Source organism: Calliphora vicina, chromosome 4 (genome assembly GCF_958450345.1).
Source record: "Calliphora vicina chromosome 4, idCalVici1.1, whole genome shotgun sequence".
NCBI lineage: Eukaryota > Metazoa > Arthropoda > Insecta > Diptera > Calliphoridae > Calliphora > Calliphora vicina.
In genome coordinates, this window is record NC_088783.1 from 15,286,253 (window position 1) to 15,308,011 (window position 21,759).

The 21,759-nt window shown below is 30.5% G+C and overlaps 1 protein-coding gene across 1 annotated transcript in view; it reads left to right on the top strand.

Annotated features, from left to right (window-relative positions):
• The window catches only part of wgn (wengen), a 51,148-nt gene that overhangs the window by 23,921 nt on the left and 5,468 nt on the right, over positions 1-21,759 (top strand). Inside the window, exons 2-4 of the mRNA XM_065509068.1 lie at positions 9,348-10,030; positions 10,160-10,376; positions 20,686-20,850. Coding sequence (XP_065365140.1) covers positions 9,407-10,030; positions 10,160-10,376; positions 20,686-20,850 — 1,006 coding nt within the window. The 5' untranslated portion in view covers positions 9,348-9,406. The remainder of the gene's footprint in view (positions 1-9,347; positions 10,031-10,159; positions 10,377-20,685; positions 20,851-21,759) is intronic.

The following is a 21,759-nucleotide window of genomic DNA, read 5'->3' on the forward strand; positions in this document are numbered from 1 at the left end:
GCTGACAAAATTGAAGATCAAAATCATCCAAAAAGGTTAATATACCAAATGACGGTGATTTTCCTGTCTTGGTTATAGACATTGTAATCAATTTAAAATGAAAACAGATAAAAGTCGCGAAAATAGAACCCGTTTTTCGTAAACTGTTGCGATGTTGCAATGTTAAAAATTAAGCCGTCGCGATAATGGGTAGAATACCGAGCTTGCACTGTATTTTTATTTCAATTATCCATACCTGATTTAAACTTTATTTGCCTACAATTATGCACTCACTCTCCTAGGCGCACACACACCCACCCATACTTACACATATGTAAATAAAAGCAACAACATGTTTATTTACATTTTTACTGACATTTAAAATGTTTTGTCTGTTCCTTATTTTAAGCAACAAAAAAAAACAAATCTAAAAAGACTATTTTCTTTTCTATTCTTAAGTGCATGAAACAAATTTTGTCTTCATTACTTTTTTATTGCTATTTTTTTAAATTCTATGCTTTTTATATTTCAGTTTTTTTTTTGCTGTAGTTTGTTGTTAGACAGATGTTTTTTTTGTTGTTTTCAACATTGTTGTAATGACAATGTGCTTGTTTGTTTGTCCCTCGCCAGCAGCATCATCGTCGTTGTTCGGTTGCAGCAGCTTCGGCATCAGCAACATGCTGTAGTTGTTGTTTTTTTTATTACAGTTTCAATTTGGCAGTGACAGCAATTTAAATCATGTTTGTTGTTGTATTTTTTGTTCGTTTTTTTTTATTTTTTTTTTGCATATTTTACATACATTTTGCTAATTGAATGTGCAAACAAACATTGGCGAAGACAACAACCATACACTGTGCTGCTGCACACATGCATTCTAACAAATTTTAATGCATTTGTATGAAGGTGTGTGTGTGTAGCGAAAGAGTGCATTTCGTTTTTAGGTTCTCCTCGTTGGTATGTTCATTTGTTTGATCAGATCACTATTCTTTACAAGAAGCAGGAGGAGGTTTTGTATCAGAAATGGAAAAGTTGAAATGATCGCACGTTTTAATGCTTGCAAATTATCTGTTTTTTATTTAAAAAACAGTAAGGTTTTCATTTAAAAAAAATTAAACAAAATTTCACAAAAAAAAAAAATTGGATTTTTTTCTAGTTTTTGTTGTGTAAAAGTGTAATTTTCCATTTTTTTGAAATGAATACCCTTAGTATTTTCTATAAAATTACAGTTTTTTCTATAGAAAAATGTTCTGTATCAAGTTCTTTCGTAGAAAATTTTGTGTATAGCAGTTTTTGATATAGAAAATTGTGTGTATAACAGTATTTGTTATAGAAAATTGTATGTATAAAAGTTTTTGTTATAGAACAGTTTTTTCTGTAGATCATTTTTTGTATAACAGTTTTCTCTGTAGAAAATTTTGTCCATAATAGTTTTTTCTGTAGAAAATTTTGTGTATAACAGTTTTTGTTATAGAAAGTTTTGTGTATAACAGTTTTATCTGTGGAAAATTGTGTGTATAACAGTTTTCCATGTGTACAATTTTATGTATAACAGTTTTCTCTGGAGAAAATTTTGTGTATAACAGTTTTTGTTATAGAAAGTTTTGTGTATAACAGTTTTATCTGTGGAAAATTTTGTGTATAACAGTTTTCCATGTGTACAATTTTATGTATAAGAGTTTTCTCTGGAGAAAATTTTATGTATAACAGTTTTTTCTACAAAAAATGTTGTGTATAACAGTTTTTTAAAGAACATTATGTGTATAATAGTTTTCTCTGTATACAATTTTATGTATAATAGTTTACTCTGCAGAAATGTATAACAGTTTTGTGTATAACAGTTTTTTACAGACAATTTTGTGTATACCAGTTTTCTCTGTATACAATTTTATGTATAACAGTTTTCTCTGCAGAAAATTTTATGTATAACAGTTTTTTCTACATAAAATTTTGTGTAGAAGACTTTTCCCTGTAGACAATTTTGTGTATAACAGTTTTTCTACATAAAATTTTGTGAATAACCGTTTTCCCTATAGAAAATTTTGTGTATAACTGTTTTTTTCAGTAGAAATCTTTGTGTACAACAGATTTTTCAGTAGAAAATTTTATATATAAAAGTTTTTTTTTCGTAGAAAATTTTGTGTATAACAGTTTTCTACCATTTTGTATATGCATAACTAAATTTCTAAAGAAAAAAAATGAGTATAGAAAAAGTAATATGTATTTGAAGATCAATTTGATCTTCACAAACATTTAACATTTAATTTTCCATCTCTGATGATCGTTTAGACATCAAGTAAATTTTTGTACATCACGTCATAAATACGCATTCACTCAACTTATTACAGTCATTACATGTTATTGTTGTTTTTACAGCAATAATCTGAATTTTACAAAAAGTAAAATAGAGAAATGTCATTTCAAAATTGTCAGACATGAGTGAAAATACTTTAAAAATTTTTTGTTTTGACAATATTTAAAACTATTTTAGTCTGGTTACACAAAAAATTATATCCATCATGAATCAAGTTATAGAGTATTTTAAACCCTCGTTTTACGCTGGCATCTCTCTAAAGAATATTCTGACAGCTTAACTCTTCCTCTTTAAATGTTTGTATCAATTGTACTAAAAGTTTCTTGTATTGAGCTATAAAAAACATTTAAAAATTCACCCTCTATCTTTTTTAAAGACCCGCTAAAATGCTTATACTTCTATACAAGACATGCACTTGTCGCACATGTCTTTGTCGTTACTAGATTCATTGAAAAATTTCTATTTTAAAACGCCAAAGAAAACTAGGGTGGCTTTTTTTTTAAAGGTCAGCTAAGATAGACTACAGTGATAGACAAAAGTTGACCTTTACCTAGAAAAGATCAATGATCTCATAAGACCTATAATAACAAACACAAACAACTCTTTATTATTGCAGCAATAATAAAAAATAATAATAGGTAGTAATAATTTAAAACATTAAGCAATTGTGTTTGAAAATTAAATTTGTTGTTTGTTTGGCGGAACACCTCTCAATCCAAGTACAGACTTGACTTGACTGTCATGTAGAAAAACCACATTATGTATGTAGATTTCAATTTTATGTAAATCCAAACAAAAAAATAAACTGAAAAATATTAAACGAAAACAGAAAAAGCAAAATGTAAAGGTACAAGTACTTTAAACTTGTGCTGCTCATAATGAAGTAAATAAATGTTTGGTTTTAATGTAAATCCGCCATTAAAAACTATTTCCGATTGGAATTAATTATGAATAAAAAAAAACTGAAAAACTGAAAAACACAAAAACAAATTGCCTCAAATACAGACGCACAATTTACTTTACTGTGTGTATGAAAATGAAGAAAAAAAAACTGAAAAAATAACATGAACATTTTGAATGATTTGAATGTATTGATGGTGGAAGAGCTCATCAAAATCAAACAGGAAAAAACAACATAAATACATTTATCTATACATATTTACATACATACATTCAAACACATAGAAATAACAATAATAGTGTAAATGCGTAAAAATGTAAAAAAACAACATCATACATGATCGCTTGGCGGGGCTAAACTGTCTAACTCGTTGTTTGGTAAATTTGAATGGCTGCAAAAGAATAAACGAAAATTACAAAAAAAAAAATGAGAAAAAAAAACAAATTGAACGATCGACCGATTGAACGTCCAAACGACCGCGTGCATAAAATTTGATATGAAGCCATCGCCAGCAAGTCAGAAGTCAAGTAATTTGTAGGGCTCTGTTTTTTCCTCTCTTCCATTTCATTTCGTGCATGCAATGTGATATGGATGTGCAGTGTTTAAAATAATTTTAGGCACATTGGGCTAATATGTTAAAAATTGCAAACTGTAGTTTGATTACATTGATTCAATGGACGGACGTTCATTAATAAATCGTCCAAGGAATTAAACATGATTAAATCTTAATGTTTTGGACCAGTATTTTTTGGCGTTACAAAAAATTAGTATTTCTATGAATTTTTTGAAAAAATTAGTATTTCTACTCCTTTTTTTAAAAAGTAGTATTTCTACTCCTTTTTAAAAGTAGTATTTCTACTCCTTTTTAAAAGTAGTATTTCTACTCCTTTTTTTAAAAAAGTAGTATTTCTACTCCTTTTTTTAAAAAAAGTAGTATTTCTACTCCTTTTTAAAAGTAGTATTTCTACTCCTTTTTTTAAAAAAATTGTATTATTACTCCTTTTTGTGGAAAAATTCAGATTATGCTGGATTTTTGGTGAATCAAGCCAATATCGGATACTCTGCTCCAAAGACGCTCGCGTCAAATGATGAGCAGTTCCTTTGGCTCGGAATCCATATGTTGCCAGAAAGATGGGAAAAGGTCATATCTAACAATGACCAATACTTTCTAAGTTCTTTACCCCATTGTGATCTGGAACTTTCTGAACTTTATACGACTTTAACCCAGCATTAGTTTTGGCTCTGCCCAAAAAAGAATCAGAAGTGTTCGCTGCTCTTCGAAAGAGTTGTTCAACCTCTTTTGCCTTATCAATATCTGTTAGACCTTTCTTTCTTCCTGATCCAGGGTTTCTTTCAATATTCAAGTCTTCCTTATAAATTTTAATGGCTTTTGAAATAGTGTGACGATGAACCTTCAGATCTTTTGCAATTTTTTTGATAGACCATTTGGCCGAAATAACAGTTGAAAATTAATGATTTAGAAAAGATTACATCTGACACATTTTTAAAAGCTAACTTGATTGAAGAAATAATAATTTGTTGGATCAAGGATAAGTTTTTTCTGACTCACTCTTTATGTGCACCAAACGAATGTAAGCGAAAATTCTTGAAATTAACATAATTGTTCATCAAAAACTTAATTGGAAAATTCGTTTTAAGCAACATTACTAAAATGGCGTGTGCTGTATCAGCCGACCACTGCTTTACGCTAACTATAGTTTAAGTAGTAAAGTGCACTTTTAATTATTAACTCTAGTGTTTGATAGACACCAAAATAAAAAGAACGGCTTAATGCATTTGGGAAACGCAAAACCCCAGTTCATTGGCACTTAAACGCACACTTTAATAGTTTACAAAGTAACTAAGTATGTAACTACGTAAATATTTAGTGGCTGGAGTACAGAGTACAATACAAGTGCTTAGAAATGCATTTGTTTTTTTTTTAGTTCGTTTTTAATTTTATGCTAACTATTTATGGCAAGTGGGTTTTTCTTTTTTTCTATTTTTATTATTTTATGTTTTTGTCAATTGATTGGCGTTCGAAACTTTAGCGATTTCAAATTTATCGATTGCAATTGGAAATAAAAGAGGAAGAACTGAAAAAAAACGGGGGAAATGTTTAAAGAAAACTAACATGACTTTTGTTGGGGTAAGTCATGGTAAAATGACAATGAGTAAATGTAGAAAATAAAAAAAGAAATTATTAAAAACTACACAACATTACGCAAAAATTTAAAAAAAAATAAATGCGGTTTTTTTCTAATTTATACAATTCGTGGGTTAAAATTTCATTTGGATATTTAGTATTTTGTAGGATGATGATGATGATGTAGTTAGTTAGTGAGTGACTGAGTGTTTGGTTGGTCAGTCAGTCAGTCAGTCATACTTAAATGTCATAGTCTACCTACAATTTTAAATATGTTTAAATGTACATACAATATATAAAATATATCAGTTTATATACTTAGTTAAATATCTAACATACAATAAATACTACTGCTGCTATCTGCCCTGTACTATATACATATGTTGTAAATTTAGTAGTATGTAGTAAAATAACCATGTTGTATTTATTAGTAGTATCATTATTATTTGTAGTTTTTTTTTGTTTAAAGCGGTATCGGTGGCTGACCGTCCACGATTCATTTCTAATGCTTTTGTGTGTGTGGTTGTTTGATTTTTTTTTAATTAAATATTCCTTCCTGTTGTTTTATATATCTTTTTTTTCATATATTGTTTTGTGCTATACTATGGTTTTTGTTGTTTTAGGTTTAATTTGTTTTAATATGCGTGCTGTTTTTTTTCTGCTGCTGCTACTCTTTCTCGTTCATTTTATTATTATTTCTATGACCATATTTTTTCATATTTTTTGCTTTTTTAACAATAAAATTAAACTTTTTTGTGGATTTTTGCTAGGTTTTCATATACATATGTTGTATGTATGTTAGCTTTTTATAATTTAATAAAAAAATATTAAATTTTTTTAAAGCAAAACTTTATTAACCAACTGAGACTTATTAAGATTTCAAGTATGTAGTTAAAGTTTTATTAAGCAATAAAAAGGGCATGATTTTTTATATGGCTTTTCTATTCACAATCTAACTAAGTCATTTTGAGCGGCTTGTCCATTTTAGGTTATGCCAAAAATGTCTATTGGATTTCTAAATTCTAAAGCGCCAATAGAGTACAAATGTTTCCTTATATGTTTGGTAAATTTAAATAAAGTCTTTTAAGGGAACACATATCCTCAAATTAATTGCTTGTTGGAATTTATGTTTTAATGATAATTATTTCAAATAAATTGAGCAATTTTAAGAAACATTGTTAGCTATGACCTTTTACATATTTCTGGCAAGATATGGATTCCTACCAAAAAGAACTGCTCATCTTTTGAGGCCATGAACGAATTAAGCTAATATTACGTACTCTGTTCCAAAGTGAAGCGTATCACAGAGAGCTCGTTCTGCATCAATCGAAACAAATATTAGTCAGAATACTTTTTAACAGGTATTGCAATATGTGGACGAGCGTTGTCTCGATGGAAAATTACGGTCCCATATCTGGCCGCATATTCTGGGCGTTTTTCGGCCAATGCGAATCAGTTGCATTCGGTAAAGATTCCATGTGATAGTATTGCCAGATTTCTGAAGCTGATAATAGATAGGACCCTTTTGGTCCCACCAAATACAGAGCATTACCTTAGCGCCATGGGTATTTGGCTTTGGTGTCGATTCGGCTGGTTTGCCGGACTTCAATGTCTCAGCTTCAATTCGTATGGTACCCAATTTTCCTGCTTTCGGATGAATCCTGATGGTCGCCAACGTTTTTAAATTGCTAATTGTACCTCCTAATGATTTTGCAAGCTCTTGTCGAGTTTGACAACAATCTTCATGGAGTAATGCCTCCAATTCTTGGACTTCAAATTTGTTTGGCTAGCCTAGGCTATCTTCTGTCTTCCGTGTCAAAATCACCTCTTCTAACCCGCACAAACTATTTCTCGCACGTTGAAATCGATGAAACACTTTCACCGATTTCGAGCCCATCCTTTGAGGCCATAAACGAATCAAGTCAATATGGGATACTCTGTTCCTAAATGAAGCGAATCCCAGATAGAGAGTTCTGCATCGATCGAAACAAATAGTAATCGGACGGGGAACGTTCTCGACTATAAAGCGGCTGAGGGAAAACCTTCAAACCACATCTTTCTAAATAGTTTTTAACAGGTATTGCAACATGTGGACGAGCGTTATCTTGATGGAATATTACGGTTTCATATTCTGGAAGTTTTTCGGCACATTCTCGCTTCAAACGAATCAGTTGCCATTGATACAGGTTCCCTGTGATGGTCCGGCCAGATTTCAGAAGCTTATAATAGATAGGACCCTTTTGGTCCCATCAAATACAGAGCATTAACTTAGCGGCATGGTTAATCGGGCTTCACATATGAACTCTTAAGCTTCGGGTTATTGTAATGGAATCATTTTTCATCGCAAGTAGTGATTAGGTGGAAAAATTATGTTCTTTTATATCGTTCCAGCATTATTTCGAACATGCAAAATCGTCTTTTAAGATCTCTTGGCTTCAATTCGTATGATACCCAATTTCCCTAGTTTTGGATGAATCATGCTGCTCACAAACATTTTGAAATTGCTGATTGAGTAGCTCCCAATGATTTTGCAAGATATTATTGAGTTTGAATACAATCGTCATATAGTAATGAATCCAATTCTTTGTCTTCAAACTTGTTTGGCTGGCCTGGGCGATCTTTGTCATCTTCGTGATAAATTAACCAGTTCTGAACCGCAAAAACCATTTCTGCACTTTAAAACCGATGGAACACATTCACCATAAGCTTTAGTAAGCAATCGCTGTGCTTCAGCGGCTCTAATTTTCAAATTAAAGAAGTAAAGCAAAACTTTCCGCATATGACATAAATATCTTAGAATTGAGGAGCCGTAGAACAAAAGGTTTTTTTTTGAAAAAAAAAGAATTCGAAAAAAGTACCTTTTCGTCTGTTGCTTCTCAATTAATAGCTGTGAAAAGATTTGTAAGTGTCTGCTCTCTCTTTCTATTAAAATTTTTACAGGTTTTGGTTACTATTGCAGTCTTCTTCAGCTTGTTTGTGACCATATTCCAATATCTTTTATTTGATTTTAGGTTCTTTCTGTTCTGAAATGTTTTCTCGACTATTCAATATATAGGCATATTCACAACTGTAAACAATGAACAATGTAGAAAGTTTTCAAAAATATATGCATATGTATATTTTGAGGCAGCAGCTTTTCTCTTTCTGATTATAACATTGTTCCTAGCTTTCATATTTGGAACTTTTGTAACTTTAAATGATATAAGCCCAACAATAGCTTTAAGTCGTCATTTAAAGATTTTAGAACAACTTATACAAGCCCCACAATATCTTCTCTGCTCTTATTTATCCCCTAGCCATTTTGTTTAAGCCGGATTAAACAGGATTCCTTGAATAACATTTTATATTACGAATAACATAAAAAAAGCCCGATTTTCTCTAAAAATTATTTGATTTGATGATTTTTTTTGCTATTGCTAATCAATCGCTATAAAAAATCAACGGAAATATGTATAGATCAACTATATTATAATTTTCTAGATAAAAAATGTGTAATAAAATGAATAAGTAAATAAATGCAAATTTTCTCTCAAGGCTAAACACCATCATTATACATATTTGCACAATATTTTTTAGATTCATTTTAAACGTTTTATATTATTTTTTTTGTTGTTATTTTCACACAAACTGTCTCCAGTAGATGGGAACTAAAACTTAAACTGGGAAAAACTTCAGCACAACTTCAACTCTAAATCAAATGCTGGCGGTTTTGCATAAACATTAACATATTTATCCATTTATTTAATGTACAGTTAAAGGGTTCTACTTACTATACATTATTTATGGAGTCCAAGTACACAGGGAAATTAAATTTATTTTAAAATGCAGGCACCCATTTACAGGGAAAAACGTTGCATTTGAAATTACTGGAAACCATTAAAATAAAAAGAGTTTGTGCGTGTTTACTACAAACATATAGAAATGGAAAAAAATTTCTAAATTCTAATTTGTTTAAAAAAAATAGAAAACGTGGGAAAAACTTAATAAATTGTTAATTTTTTTTATTACAGTTAATGCCGAAACGAAATTTAACGACGACATCTAACAAAACAACAACAACAACCAAACGATGAACAACAACCACACACCCGCGCATTTAACAAATCTTAAAATAACACCTCCCGATACAAACTCCAACAGCCGAACACAATTTGAGACAACAGCGACAGAAACAGAGGCGACCACGTTCACAAATGATTCCTTGCTGTATTTAGCAAGTTCGGCCAGAAGTAGACTAGAATCGAACACACTCTGCACTTCACAGCAGGAGGAAGAGGCGGAGGAGCAATCGGCGGTGTATAACAGTTACAAATCTAGTTGTAATACAAATAGCAATAATAATGATAAGAAATCCGTTTATACTACACATAATACCAGCGTTGCAACAACAAATAGCATGGCTTTCGGCCCGATGACCAGATGGTGGTGCGGCGGTCTGAGACCATCAGCGGCGGCGGCTTGTGTTACACTTTTAATATTAACAACGACATGTTCCTTATGTTCTGCCTCCCTATGCGAATCGCAAAGTTGGTGGGATCCCTACAAGGATAAATGTATAGCTTGCACTGTGTGCCAGGGCGATATGATACCACTGAGGCCATGTCAAATGCATCGAGACACTGTATGTGGCTCAATATATGATTTGAAAATCGATTGGGTCGTTCTGTCCAAGACGGAGCCCAATTGGAAGGAGGTGAGTTGAAAAAATAAAAAAGATTTGAACTGAAATAAGTTAACGAAAATCACAAGCAATTGTGAATCCCCTTAAAGAATTTTAAAATTAATTTTTTGGCATTGTTTTTTTTTTCTTTTTTTTTAACAGCGACGAAAGTTTGATGGTTTAGATTATGGCTTAGACCACCACCAGTTAACCGCCGAACAGTTGCAACAGCTACAGGATGAGGCCGATCCAATGGATTGGCAAACGGCTGCTCTCTTCTTGGCTGTTTTGGCATGTCTTTTATTTTTCATTGTAGCCGCTTGTATTCTAGTACATCACATGCGACAATGGCGACGCATGGAACGTAGATTAGATCAAGGTAAGTGAGGAGAAGGCAAACTGATCAGTGTTATTATGAAATCCCTAATACATAATTAAATATTCCTTAAGCATATTTATACCCATACCACAGTAGTATGTACTTAGTATGTGAGTGTTTGGAGTATTTCTCTTTCGTTACGATCATGATTACGATTTATTTTGTGCATTGGGAACAAAATCTTTATTTTTTTTTCGTTGAAATATAAAAGAGCCTTGTGTCTTGTATTTTTTTTCTTTATAAAGATCACGTTTTATACGTTATGAAAGAACATGGTATTATTTGAAATTCCAAACAGTAATACAAATACTTACAATTTTAAGAAAAATGCATGTATGTATGTAGAAGAAATTAAGAAGTCATATTTAGAGTAATCGGTTTATGGATAATAAAATATTATTGTTAAAGAAATGGTTTTTTTTTTGGCGATTTCTTCTTAAAAAATATTTAATAATTGTTTCAAGATAAGTAAGGAGACATATAAAGAATATTTGTTGAAGAAAATTAACTTATTTAAGGTTTAAAATACAATTATTCGTCATTTATATTACTTGAGACATTTAACTACTTAAAAGTAACCACAATGTAGACAACACTTAATGCCAAACAACAACAAAATGCCATTTTAATAACAGTTGCATGGCGAGTGCCATCAATCACTGTTAAAAACAAACCTGATAAGAACAACAACAAATACATAACAATAATAAGAAGTAATATATAGTTGTTGTTCTTTAATTTCGTGAAAATATATTGAGAACGAGTATTACAAAAACAAAAGCAACGAAATGCAATCAGAACAACTAATAAAAACAACAAACAGGTCGGTCGGCATAATTCTCTGAAATATTAGGCAACACGTTCACGACACGACACAATACGAATACGATTATAAACGAATATTATTGTCATTGCATTTCATAAATTGTTTTTGTTTGTTTTTTTTTGGGATGAGATGGGTGCTACTGTGTGTGTTTTCTGCATACAAAATGAAATTCAGATTTACCAAAAACAACAACAAGAAGCTTAAAAATATGTTTACTTCCAAAATTTGTTGTTTTTTCTTCTTCTTTTTCTTTATGTGTTTTTTCACATTTATTCTGTTCGCATTCCCGCCTAAATGCATATTATGGAAAAAAATTGTTGCATATACAACAACCATAAAAAAAACTATCAATTCTAATCAGTCTGTCCTTGGAACTGATAAATATTCATGCAATTTTTTTATAAATTGTACACATTTTAATATTTCTGTATTGTCGCTTAATGTTTTAAATGAAGAAAAAAAGAGAAAAAATGCGTTGTTTATAAGAATTTTATTTTATAAACAAGTGTTTCTTTCTATCAACAGATTTTTTTTTTCATCAACATACAGTAAAATATCAGCAATAACAACAACTACTCACTATACACATTAATAATAACAACATTAACTACAATAAAAACAACACTAAAATAATAAAAATATATGTTTTTTGCAGAGTTCATTTGTTGGCTGTTTGGTTGTTATTAAAGACTACTAATGAGCCATTGATGATAAAAGATTTGTAAATGAGAGGAGACGGACTACTACTGGGCCTGACATGACATTAAGAAAAACAACAATAAAAATACATAGAAAAATATACAGACACATTTATACAGAAAATCATATAAAAAAAAACGAAAAAATATGAATATTCCAATACAGGGTGAGCAGAGGAAAAATGAGAAATAATTAAACTTGGAATAGGTACTAAATCAGATCAGAAATTAGAAAGATTCAACTAAAAAAGTTAAATAAGGGGAGTCATAAGGTTAAAGATGGCGCCACAAAGGACCTAAAGCAAAGTGTCTATTGAATATCTGAGTATTGTTAGTTAATCTGCTCCCATTATTCATGCTTTATGGCAGATGAGATTTAGCAATTTAGCATCATAACTAGGGGTCTCAATTATTCGAACATTTTACACACCGATTGCTCAAATCTGACTGATTCGATTCATGCGAGCTTTGGGCGAAATACGCCCAGACATAAAACCGTAATATTCCATAATGACAACACTCGGCCACATGTTGCAATACCTGTTGAAAGCTATTTAGAATTAAGTGGTTGGGAAGTTTTGCTTCTTTCGCTCTATAGTCTAGACTCTAGACCTTGCCCTGTCCGTCTACTATTTTTTTTGGAACAGAGTATCCGATATTGGTTTGATTCGTTCTTGTTCTCAAAAGATGAGCAGTTTTTTGGCTCGGAATTCATATGTTGCTAGAAAGATGGGAAAAGGTCATAGCTAAACATTTGAAAAAATCGCGCATTTTTAAATCATACACCCAATATTTTCTAAATTTTTTAAAAACGAAATCAAAGTTTAGTTCGATATTTACGAAGAAAATATAGCATTTTAAATAAAAAGATAATCTTCTGCATGTTTAAAACTGAATTTGACTTAAATTTATTGCAGAACTTGATCAAATTTGTTAATAACGCATTTGAAACCAATAATATAGCGACTTCTAGATGTTGTTCTGGATGTTGTAAAAATCATTAAATAAAGAACTAGTTCAAAACCGTTCCATCAAATGTGTCGAAAAGAAATCATTAGTCGCAAAGCTTTTAAATTAAAACATATTTTTACCTTGACAAATTGCATTTTAGCTTGTAACTTGACAAGCTTAAAAATCACTTAACAATCAAGCTCCTTCAAGGTCATATGACAACTCAAGTTTCAATTCTCCCCAAATGCTTCCCATTTGATTTAGATCCTTGCCAAGTCTAGGAGATTTATACCATTTTCACGGAAACAATCTTTAACATAGCAGGATGTGTGTTTTGGGTTATCATCCTTGAAAAACCAATATTGTGCCCATACGCTATTTCAATTAGGTTATTTACATATCCCTGTCAATTCTTACTTTAGTGACCCTAAGTAACCTAGAGTGTAGTCAGTTAAAAGTTTGAACTAACAGTTTAAATAAATTTCCTAACGGGAAAAAAACTGAAACAAGACTATTCAAGTGATTGGTCTCTCGTGAATAGGGACTCGTTCTATACATTTATAAGAAAGTATTGACATGTCGTTATCACGGGAGAGGGAAACTGACATCTATCAGATACTCAATGAAAATTTGCCTGTAAAATCAAGGAATCTGGGTAGTATTGGAACAGTGCTATTGTTTCATATAAAATGATGTTTGTACCAGATATTTTCTGCTATTGGTTATTTTTTGTTATTGGGTAGACAAGTGCGTTCAATCTACATATATTTCCGTTTTCACCTTTTATTTTTTAAAGATATTTTTCTATTTATTATTAGAAATCTTTAATTTAATATTTTGATCTATTTCCTTGAAAACAAATCACAAAATTTCAAGAATTTATATCATAAATTTGTCTTGTCTTTCCTCATTCAGTATCTAAAAGTATTAAATCTAAAAATGTTTAATACTCATGGGAGAAAATATGTTAAAACAAAATATTTACAATTTAAAAAGTTTTGTAACAATTGGCTTTTAAAAATAGAACATTTGAAAATATATTTTAAAAAACAAGACCAACACGACATGTATTACTTAGTGCAATTTGAAAGTACATATGAATGCTTCTCATACTAACAGAGGACTAGATACTTGACTAGCTTAATGGAGTCACCATAGGTTACTTTACTGATAATTTTGCTAGACCCTCAAACCTGTAAACGTTATTGGAAGAAATTGAGCACAACGCTTAATAGTTTATTAAACTATATACGACAATTTGGGGTCAGTAAAGGGTCAACCAAAAGTAACTTGTCATGAATTTTTTTTTTTGAGTGTAACTTCCACGCTGAAGCAATATTGTAACAGACTTTGAGGGTTTCGGGTATTCAGACATTAAGGAATGAGTAAATTTAAATTTTAAACATTTATTCTCTTCCTCTCCAACATCGTTTGAATACCTTTAAACCACTGATCCACTTTAACTATTCACCAAAGAAAGAAAACTGAAACAAAAAAACTAGGGTCATAAATTATGTTGGAAATACTTGAGATGATCACATCTAAGTATTTAAAAGAGAATATACATAAATGCATCATTCCATGGTGGATTGTTGTGGGTGGTAATATAAACCCAATTGTCTGTTGTTGATAAAGAATTACTAAAATCATCTCCCTCCTTCTCTTCCTCATTCACCACTAGATAAAAAAAAATTAAAAGTCTTAAATGTTTTTACAAACTAAATCTAGTTAAAAAGAAAAACATCATAAAGATCACAGGCAGGCATTTTTGGACTGACATTGTTATTGCAGTTTGTTTTTCTTGTCAATTTTTTTTTTGGTTTTAGTATTCAAATTTTATGGGTGTCGACAACAACGACAACTGAATAAATCCCTGGACAATATTTATTGTTTTTGTTGTTTGGTTGTCGTTCTCGTTTACGTTTTCAATTTTATTTTTTTTAGTCTTATTTTTTCAACAGTTTTTTTTTTCCTTTCTTCGTTTTTGCCAAATAAAAATTTATGACATTTTGAAGACACATGTTTTATCTTGTAACTTGTGTGCTCGATGTTTTGGATTTTTGATTAGAATTTTTCTTTAGAATTATTAATGTTTTCAAGACATTTTAATGTGCTAGCGAGCGGGTGTGTGTTGAATTGTACTTTTAATGATTGATGTGATTGCCGTAATCTTTAGTGTAGATTTGTATCTTAAATTCAATATTTTATTGGTTTTAAATTTAAATTTTATTTTGTGTTGCAGATTTTGTGTAAATTTAATAGAAATTTATGGCATTTTAAGAAAATGTTTTAAAGACATTTTGAAGGTTTTTTTTTGTGTTTGTAAAAATTGTGTTAAATTTGTGTGTGATTTATTGATATTCATTAAAAGAAAATTACAACATCTCTTACTAAAAATTGATTTTTAACAAAAAAAAAGTCATAATTACTTTAGGCATTTTCTTAAGGCAACAAAAAATGTAATTTTGCTGCACTCTTTTTCGATAAAAGCTTTTTATTTTAACAGGTACTGCAACATGTGGCCGAGCTTTGTCATTATGGAATATTAAAAAATAATTCATGATTTAAAATGTCATAAAAAAACTCAATTTTATTACAAAACTACTTGACCCTCCCGGCTTCGCCCGGTAGCATTTACTAATGTTAGTTCTTCAAGTTTCTCGAACCCACATACACCTGCCTGTTCTTATTTATTTGCAAATAAAATATATAAATTTGTACTGCATATTTTAGGGAGATTTTTTAATACAGTTCACTGGACTCCAAAAAAAATTCCGAGTTTTACACGAGAAATAAGTTAAACCGGAAATACAGTTTGATTATATTTACTGATTAAACACCATAAAAAGAGCAAAAGGAAATGCTTAAGAAGAAAATATTTTTTAAAAAAAAAATCCGAAATTTTGAAAACTATAACAGGTAGTTTATGTCACGTACTTATTAAAGAACATCTTTTAAGGTAGCAAGAAACTATTACAATACAAAAAAACATGTATAAAAAAAAACAAAACCAAAATCTATTAAAACAAATAACAACTTCCGGTATCCTAAAAAAAGACTCTAATAAGGGTAAAATTAACAACAACCAAACAAAGTATTTAAAAGATTTTGTATAAAAAAAATTTGAACAAAAAAATATTCAAAATTAGTGACACAAATGTTGAGAAGTTTGTACACATTTGTCATAAATTTAAGGAATGTGTGAATTGAATGAATGAATGACTGATCATGATGATGACTTTGCTATATTTGAAGCTTGTATAAATAAACAAAATACAGCTAAATATAAACCACCTTAAGGGGTTTTTATACAATTTACGTTGTATACGTTTTATACAAATTACGAGTATTTCATGCCATTTTTGATTAATGTAAATACATTAATCCCTTGACATATACAGATTTATAGACTTTAAAAATTTATTTTGGAAATTATACGTTGCTGCAACACATTTAAATTACCTTTACAGCTTATTTTTGTTTTCTTTTTTGCTGTATAAAATATAGCCAGCCATTCATAAAATTTCTTTTATAATGAAATTGTAAGAAAAATTATTATTTTTTTTTATAGAAAATTCAATGAATTCAAACGTGTAAACAACAGATCGTTTTTTTTTTTTTATTAACCATACAAATATACAATACAACACTAGAACGTATTCAAAAGATATATACATTATGATTGAACTCACATGTACGCAAGAGTTTATTTCTTTAAATAAACTTCCTTTTCTAAATTACTAAAAAACTACAAAACAACAAAACAAAATCTATATTAATAATAAAGTGGCCAACATTTGCTATAAACAATAATTATTCTTATTAACTTCAGCTAAAAAAATAAACTAAAAGCTATTTGTGTTCTTTTTTTAAAAATAATATTCTGTTTAGATCTTTGTAATTCATTTCGGTTTATAAAGAATACTTTTTTTTAATGTATACAATAAATTCAATTTATTATAAATGTTGTTATTTGAGAAAATTTCAGAAAGAGGAAATCAGGCCATCAATAGAAATATAAAAAAACTAAGAAACAGCAATAGCAAAGTAGGAAATAAATTTAATATTCTTCTAAATTTTACGAAAAATTCACTAAAATTTTGTATTATAAATGGTACTTTTTATCATTTTTTTTTTAAATATTTAACCTATGTAGTTTTGTGTTTAGTAATCAATTAAAAATATTTAAGTCTTGCATTTTTTACGATAAAGTACTTTTTTATGTAGAAATATGTAAGAAATAAGTACTTTTTACTAACAATTATTCAAGTTTTGCTAAAATGTTTAAGTTTAAATGGCTTAAAACTCTGTGGGTAGTATTTCTGCAAATTTGGTACTTTTTCGAAAAAGTACCAAAAATTTTGGTACTTTTTGCAAAAAGTACCAAATGTGATTTTTGTAAACAGAACTTTTAAGATCAATAGAAAATTATAAATAAAGAAAATTCGAGCAAAAATGATGTACAAATTATTAATATTTTATTGTAAAACATTTGTACAATACAAATTTATTCAAAGTTTTGGCCATGACCTTTGCCCATCTTTCTGGCAACATATGGATACCGAGCCAAAAAACTGTTCATCTTTGAGACCAAGAACGAATCAAGCCAATATCGGATACTTTGTTCCCAGATAGAGTGTTCTGCTTCAATCGAAACAAACTGTTATCGAAAGGGGTACGGTTTGGACTATAAAGCGGGTGAGGCAAAACTTCCCAACCACTTCATTCTAAATACTTTTTAACAGGTCGATCGTTTGCACCAAATAGAGAGAATTGCCTTAGCGCCATGGATATGAGGCTTTGATGTGGATTCGGCTGGTAGGCTGGATTCACGTACGATCTCCTACGCTTCGGGTTAACGTACTGGATCCAATTTTCATCGCTAGTAATGATTCGGTGAAACAATTATTTTCTTTTATAGCGTTCAAGCATCATTTCGGAAATGCAAAATCATCTCTCGGCTTCAATGCGTATGATACCCAATTTACCTGTTTTTGGATGAATCCTGCTGCTCGCAAACATTTTGAAATTGCTGCTTGAGGTTGTAAAACTCTTGTTGAGTTTTACAACAATCTTCATGGAGTAATGGCTCCAGTTCTTGGTCTTCAAACTTTTTTGGCTGGCCTGGGCGATTTTTGTCTTCCGTGTCAAAATCACAACTTCTGAATCGTTGAAACCAATGAAACACATTCACCATAAGAATCGGTGTGCTTCAGCGTCACTTTTTTCAAATTAAATAAGAAGTAAAGCTAAACTTCCAGCATATGATGCTTTCTTGGTACAAAATTCGACATTTTTGAAGTAAATAGAAATGATATGGATACCAACGACATGTGGTTTCGCAGCTTATGCCACATTGGACATTCTGCACGAGCGATTTGAGGGCATGGTCATCTGGATGTGAACTTGCCACTGACATCGTGCGACCGTTAAAAATTAAAGTTGAGGGCTGCTTATAAGATCGGTTTTCTTGAGGAGTTTTCTTAAGTCGTAGGTCTATGCGAATAAGCCAGAAACCACATGGTGGAAAATTTCTAGAAAAGAGCGATTTTAGGGCACTTACTTTCAGATACCATCAATTTGCTATGGGCTATATAGAGTTGAAATCGTGCGGATTTGACAAAGTTAGGAACTGTCCAAAAGATCCTATGAATCGCGATGCATGATTTCATGAAATTGATAGGAAATCTAGATCTGTTGTGGTAAAGTTGAGGGCTATTTAAAAGATCGATGCAAACTTATTAAACATCCCTTGTTATTTAAGCAAACAATGGCAGATTTTTCTGCTATTTTCCGTGAAAATATTGTTTGCAAGTTGCACCTTTTTAAGGCCACTGTGATTTAGTTTTCGTTTTTTTATGTACTTTTATATGTATTTTATTGCAATTTGCGATCAGCAGTGGCAGCAGTTAAATGTTCATTTGCGTATCTGTATTTGCCGTAAACATTTAAAACAAATTGCCAATTCAAATCGTATACAATATTCTCAATCATCTGTTGGAGGAAAAACATGTGCAATGAAATTGCAATTTTTTAAATAATTTTATTTGGTTAAAACAGGGTGCCAGAGCATCGAAATTTAAAGCAATAAGAGGAAAAATAATGAATTTTTTTTAATAAAATACAAAAATAAAGAACAATTAATTAATGTGGTCTGAATAAATCTCTCATTTAATAAATTCGCTTAAAAGGACCAATGATCCCTTGATTAAATATTTGTTTTTCAAAATATTAATTTCACTCAACATAGTTTAAGCATTTATTACTAAGAACTCAGTATAATTTATTTCATTACTAGTTGATTGCCTCGGCTTCGCCCGGTAGCATTTACTAATGTTAGTTCTTCAAGTTTCTCCAACCCACGCACACCAGCCTGTTCTTATTTATTTGCAAATAAAATATCAAAATTTGTACTGCATACTTTAGGGAGCGTTTTTATTACAGTTGACTGGACTCAAAAAAGCTGGTTTTAGCCGTAATTTTTTAATTTTGTTTCTTTACAAAACAATTCTCCTCCAAATTTCGAATCGAATAAAAAAAAATCAGCCAAATCGTTCCAGCCGTTCTCACGTGATGACATTACACACATGGACCATTTCATTTTTATATATATAGATTTGGTAGTATCATTTAAAAATGGCTAAAGTTATCCCCTGGGGTCCTATGGCTTTTCTTATCAATATGATATGATCATGTGACTGCTAGTAAGGGGAGGTATAAATACCGTATCATACTGTGATCTCTCCCGATCATGATCTCTCAAATTTTGAAACTTAGCTTAACTATAAGTGACCTAGAAATTGGGTTATTTTTCACAGTAAAATTTGTTTTATTTATTCCTTATCTTTATTGGGTTTATTTTAGCATGGTTTCATTCCGGACTATTGCTAAGAAATCAGAATAATTTCGTTATTGAGTATATCATTTAAAAAAGGCTAATGATGACCCCTGGGGTCCTATGGTTTCTCTTAATTTTATTTTAACACATAATACATAATAACCTTAGCACACATTAAGACCTCAGGGTCATTTGTTTATAGGATAATTTCAAATCCTCTTAATCGTATTCAAAACTTAATTCACAATAAGCATCGCATTAAAACTTCAGGGCTTATGATGACCCCTGGGTTGCCGTGGTTCCTCTTAATCATATTTGAAAACTTAATTCGCAATAAGTTTGTTAGTAAGACTTCTTCAGTATTGTTCGTTATCATATAGTATAATTAAAAAAGAAACTAATGATGGCCCCTGGGATCCAATGCTTTCTCTCAATTTTATTTAAAATATAATTCACAGTAAGCTTAGCATAAAGACCTCAGTTTCATTTGGTTTTAGGATAACTTAAAAATGGCTAATAATGACCCCTGGGGTCTTATGGCTTCTCCTAATAAATCGTTTCGTTACCGCAGAGTATAATTTACAAAAATCGAATGATGCCCCTGGGGTTCTATGGTTTCTTTCAATCTTATTTTGTTTTCTTTTTAAATTTTTAAAAGGAACTATTTTAACCTGGCACCTTACAAATAAACATCAAACATCATGAAGTGCGAAAATTAAACACACACCAATTAAATGCCAGAAAAAATAGAAAATGGTCTCTACCAGCCAGCCAGCCAGCCCCTGGCTGTTTGACTGACAGACAGGCCGGCATTTTGCAAACAAAATAAATGCAAAAATACATGAAACATATGTTTAATGTTAAACTCTATTAACAATATTTATAGATGTTGTATTTTTTGTTTAATTGCAATTACTTAACTATAAATAATATTGACTTATTGAAATATTTGTTTTAATATTTTTGTTTATTTTCTGTTTTTTTTTATTATTTTAGATGTCGAAGAACTTTCAACAAAACTCATGGCCAAATTGGCCGAGGTACAAAGTTTAGAGGGAGGTACATTTTTTATTGGTAATGCAGATGCCTTAAGGATACCAACGACAACAACAATGACAACAGCAACAACATTTCATCAACCACAACATGTTATGTTGCCAGGTAAAAATAATAATTTATAAATTAATCATAACTTAAGCTAGAAATAATAATTTCTTTGTAGTAATAACTAAAGATAATCCTTATTTGAAATTAAAAGTGATCATTGCATTTATCTGCAAATAAATCTTTGTCAGGTATTTCATTTCTTGCAACAACAATTTAAACATGCAACAAGTACGATTTTGAAAAACCCAAAAATAGGAAATACAAGAATGTGTTTAAAATTTATGGGTGTGTATTTATTTTTAACAAAAACCATTGTTTAGCACTTCAGAAAAAGATTTGGAAAAACAGCTAAAATAAAAGAGCCACTTCAACTTTGTGTATAGTTTATTTACAATAAGATTAACATACAAATGCAACGAAAACTCAAGTGGGTTCTCAAAAAGCAAGAAATGCATAAATAAAAAGTGTCTAATGAGTTTCGTTGGGGTGTAACAATGTCCGTCCTTCCGTCTGTCCGTCCGTCCGTCCATCCATCTGTCTGTGTACATTCCTGGCGGGATACTTTCGTTGTTTCTTAATTTCAAATTTAATCTTTTTTCAAGGTTTTCTCTAAGAATCAAAAATAAAATCTTTTTTATTTCACTTGAGTTTTAGTGCTAGTGCCTCATTTTGTGTGTGTGCATCTTGTTGTGGTAAATTGTAAAATTGTCACCAAACCCAGCATGTTGTGCAGCCCAGAGTATGGTATGGAATGACATGATGAGCCTGACATACATGTATCTGGCTGTCACAATATATTTTCGAGTGGTTGTGATAAACATGAGAATGATGTGTTTTAAAACATTTGTTGCAGTTGCATATAAATTACAACGAGACAATTTAGAGAGATTTCCTTCGTTTTTTTTATTTCAAATTAGAATTTTTAAGAAATCGATATAAATATTTTGCTTTAGGTAATTAGGG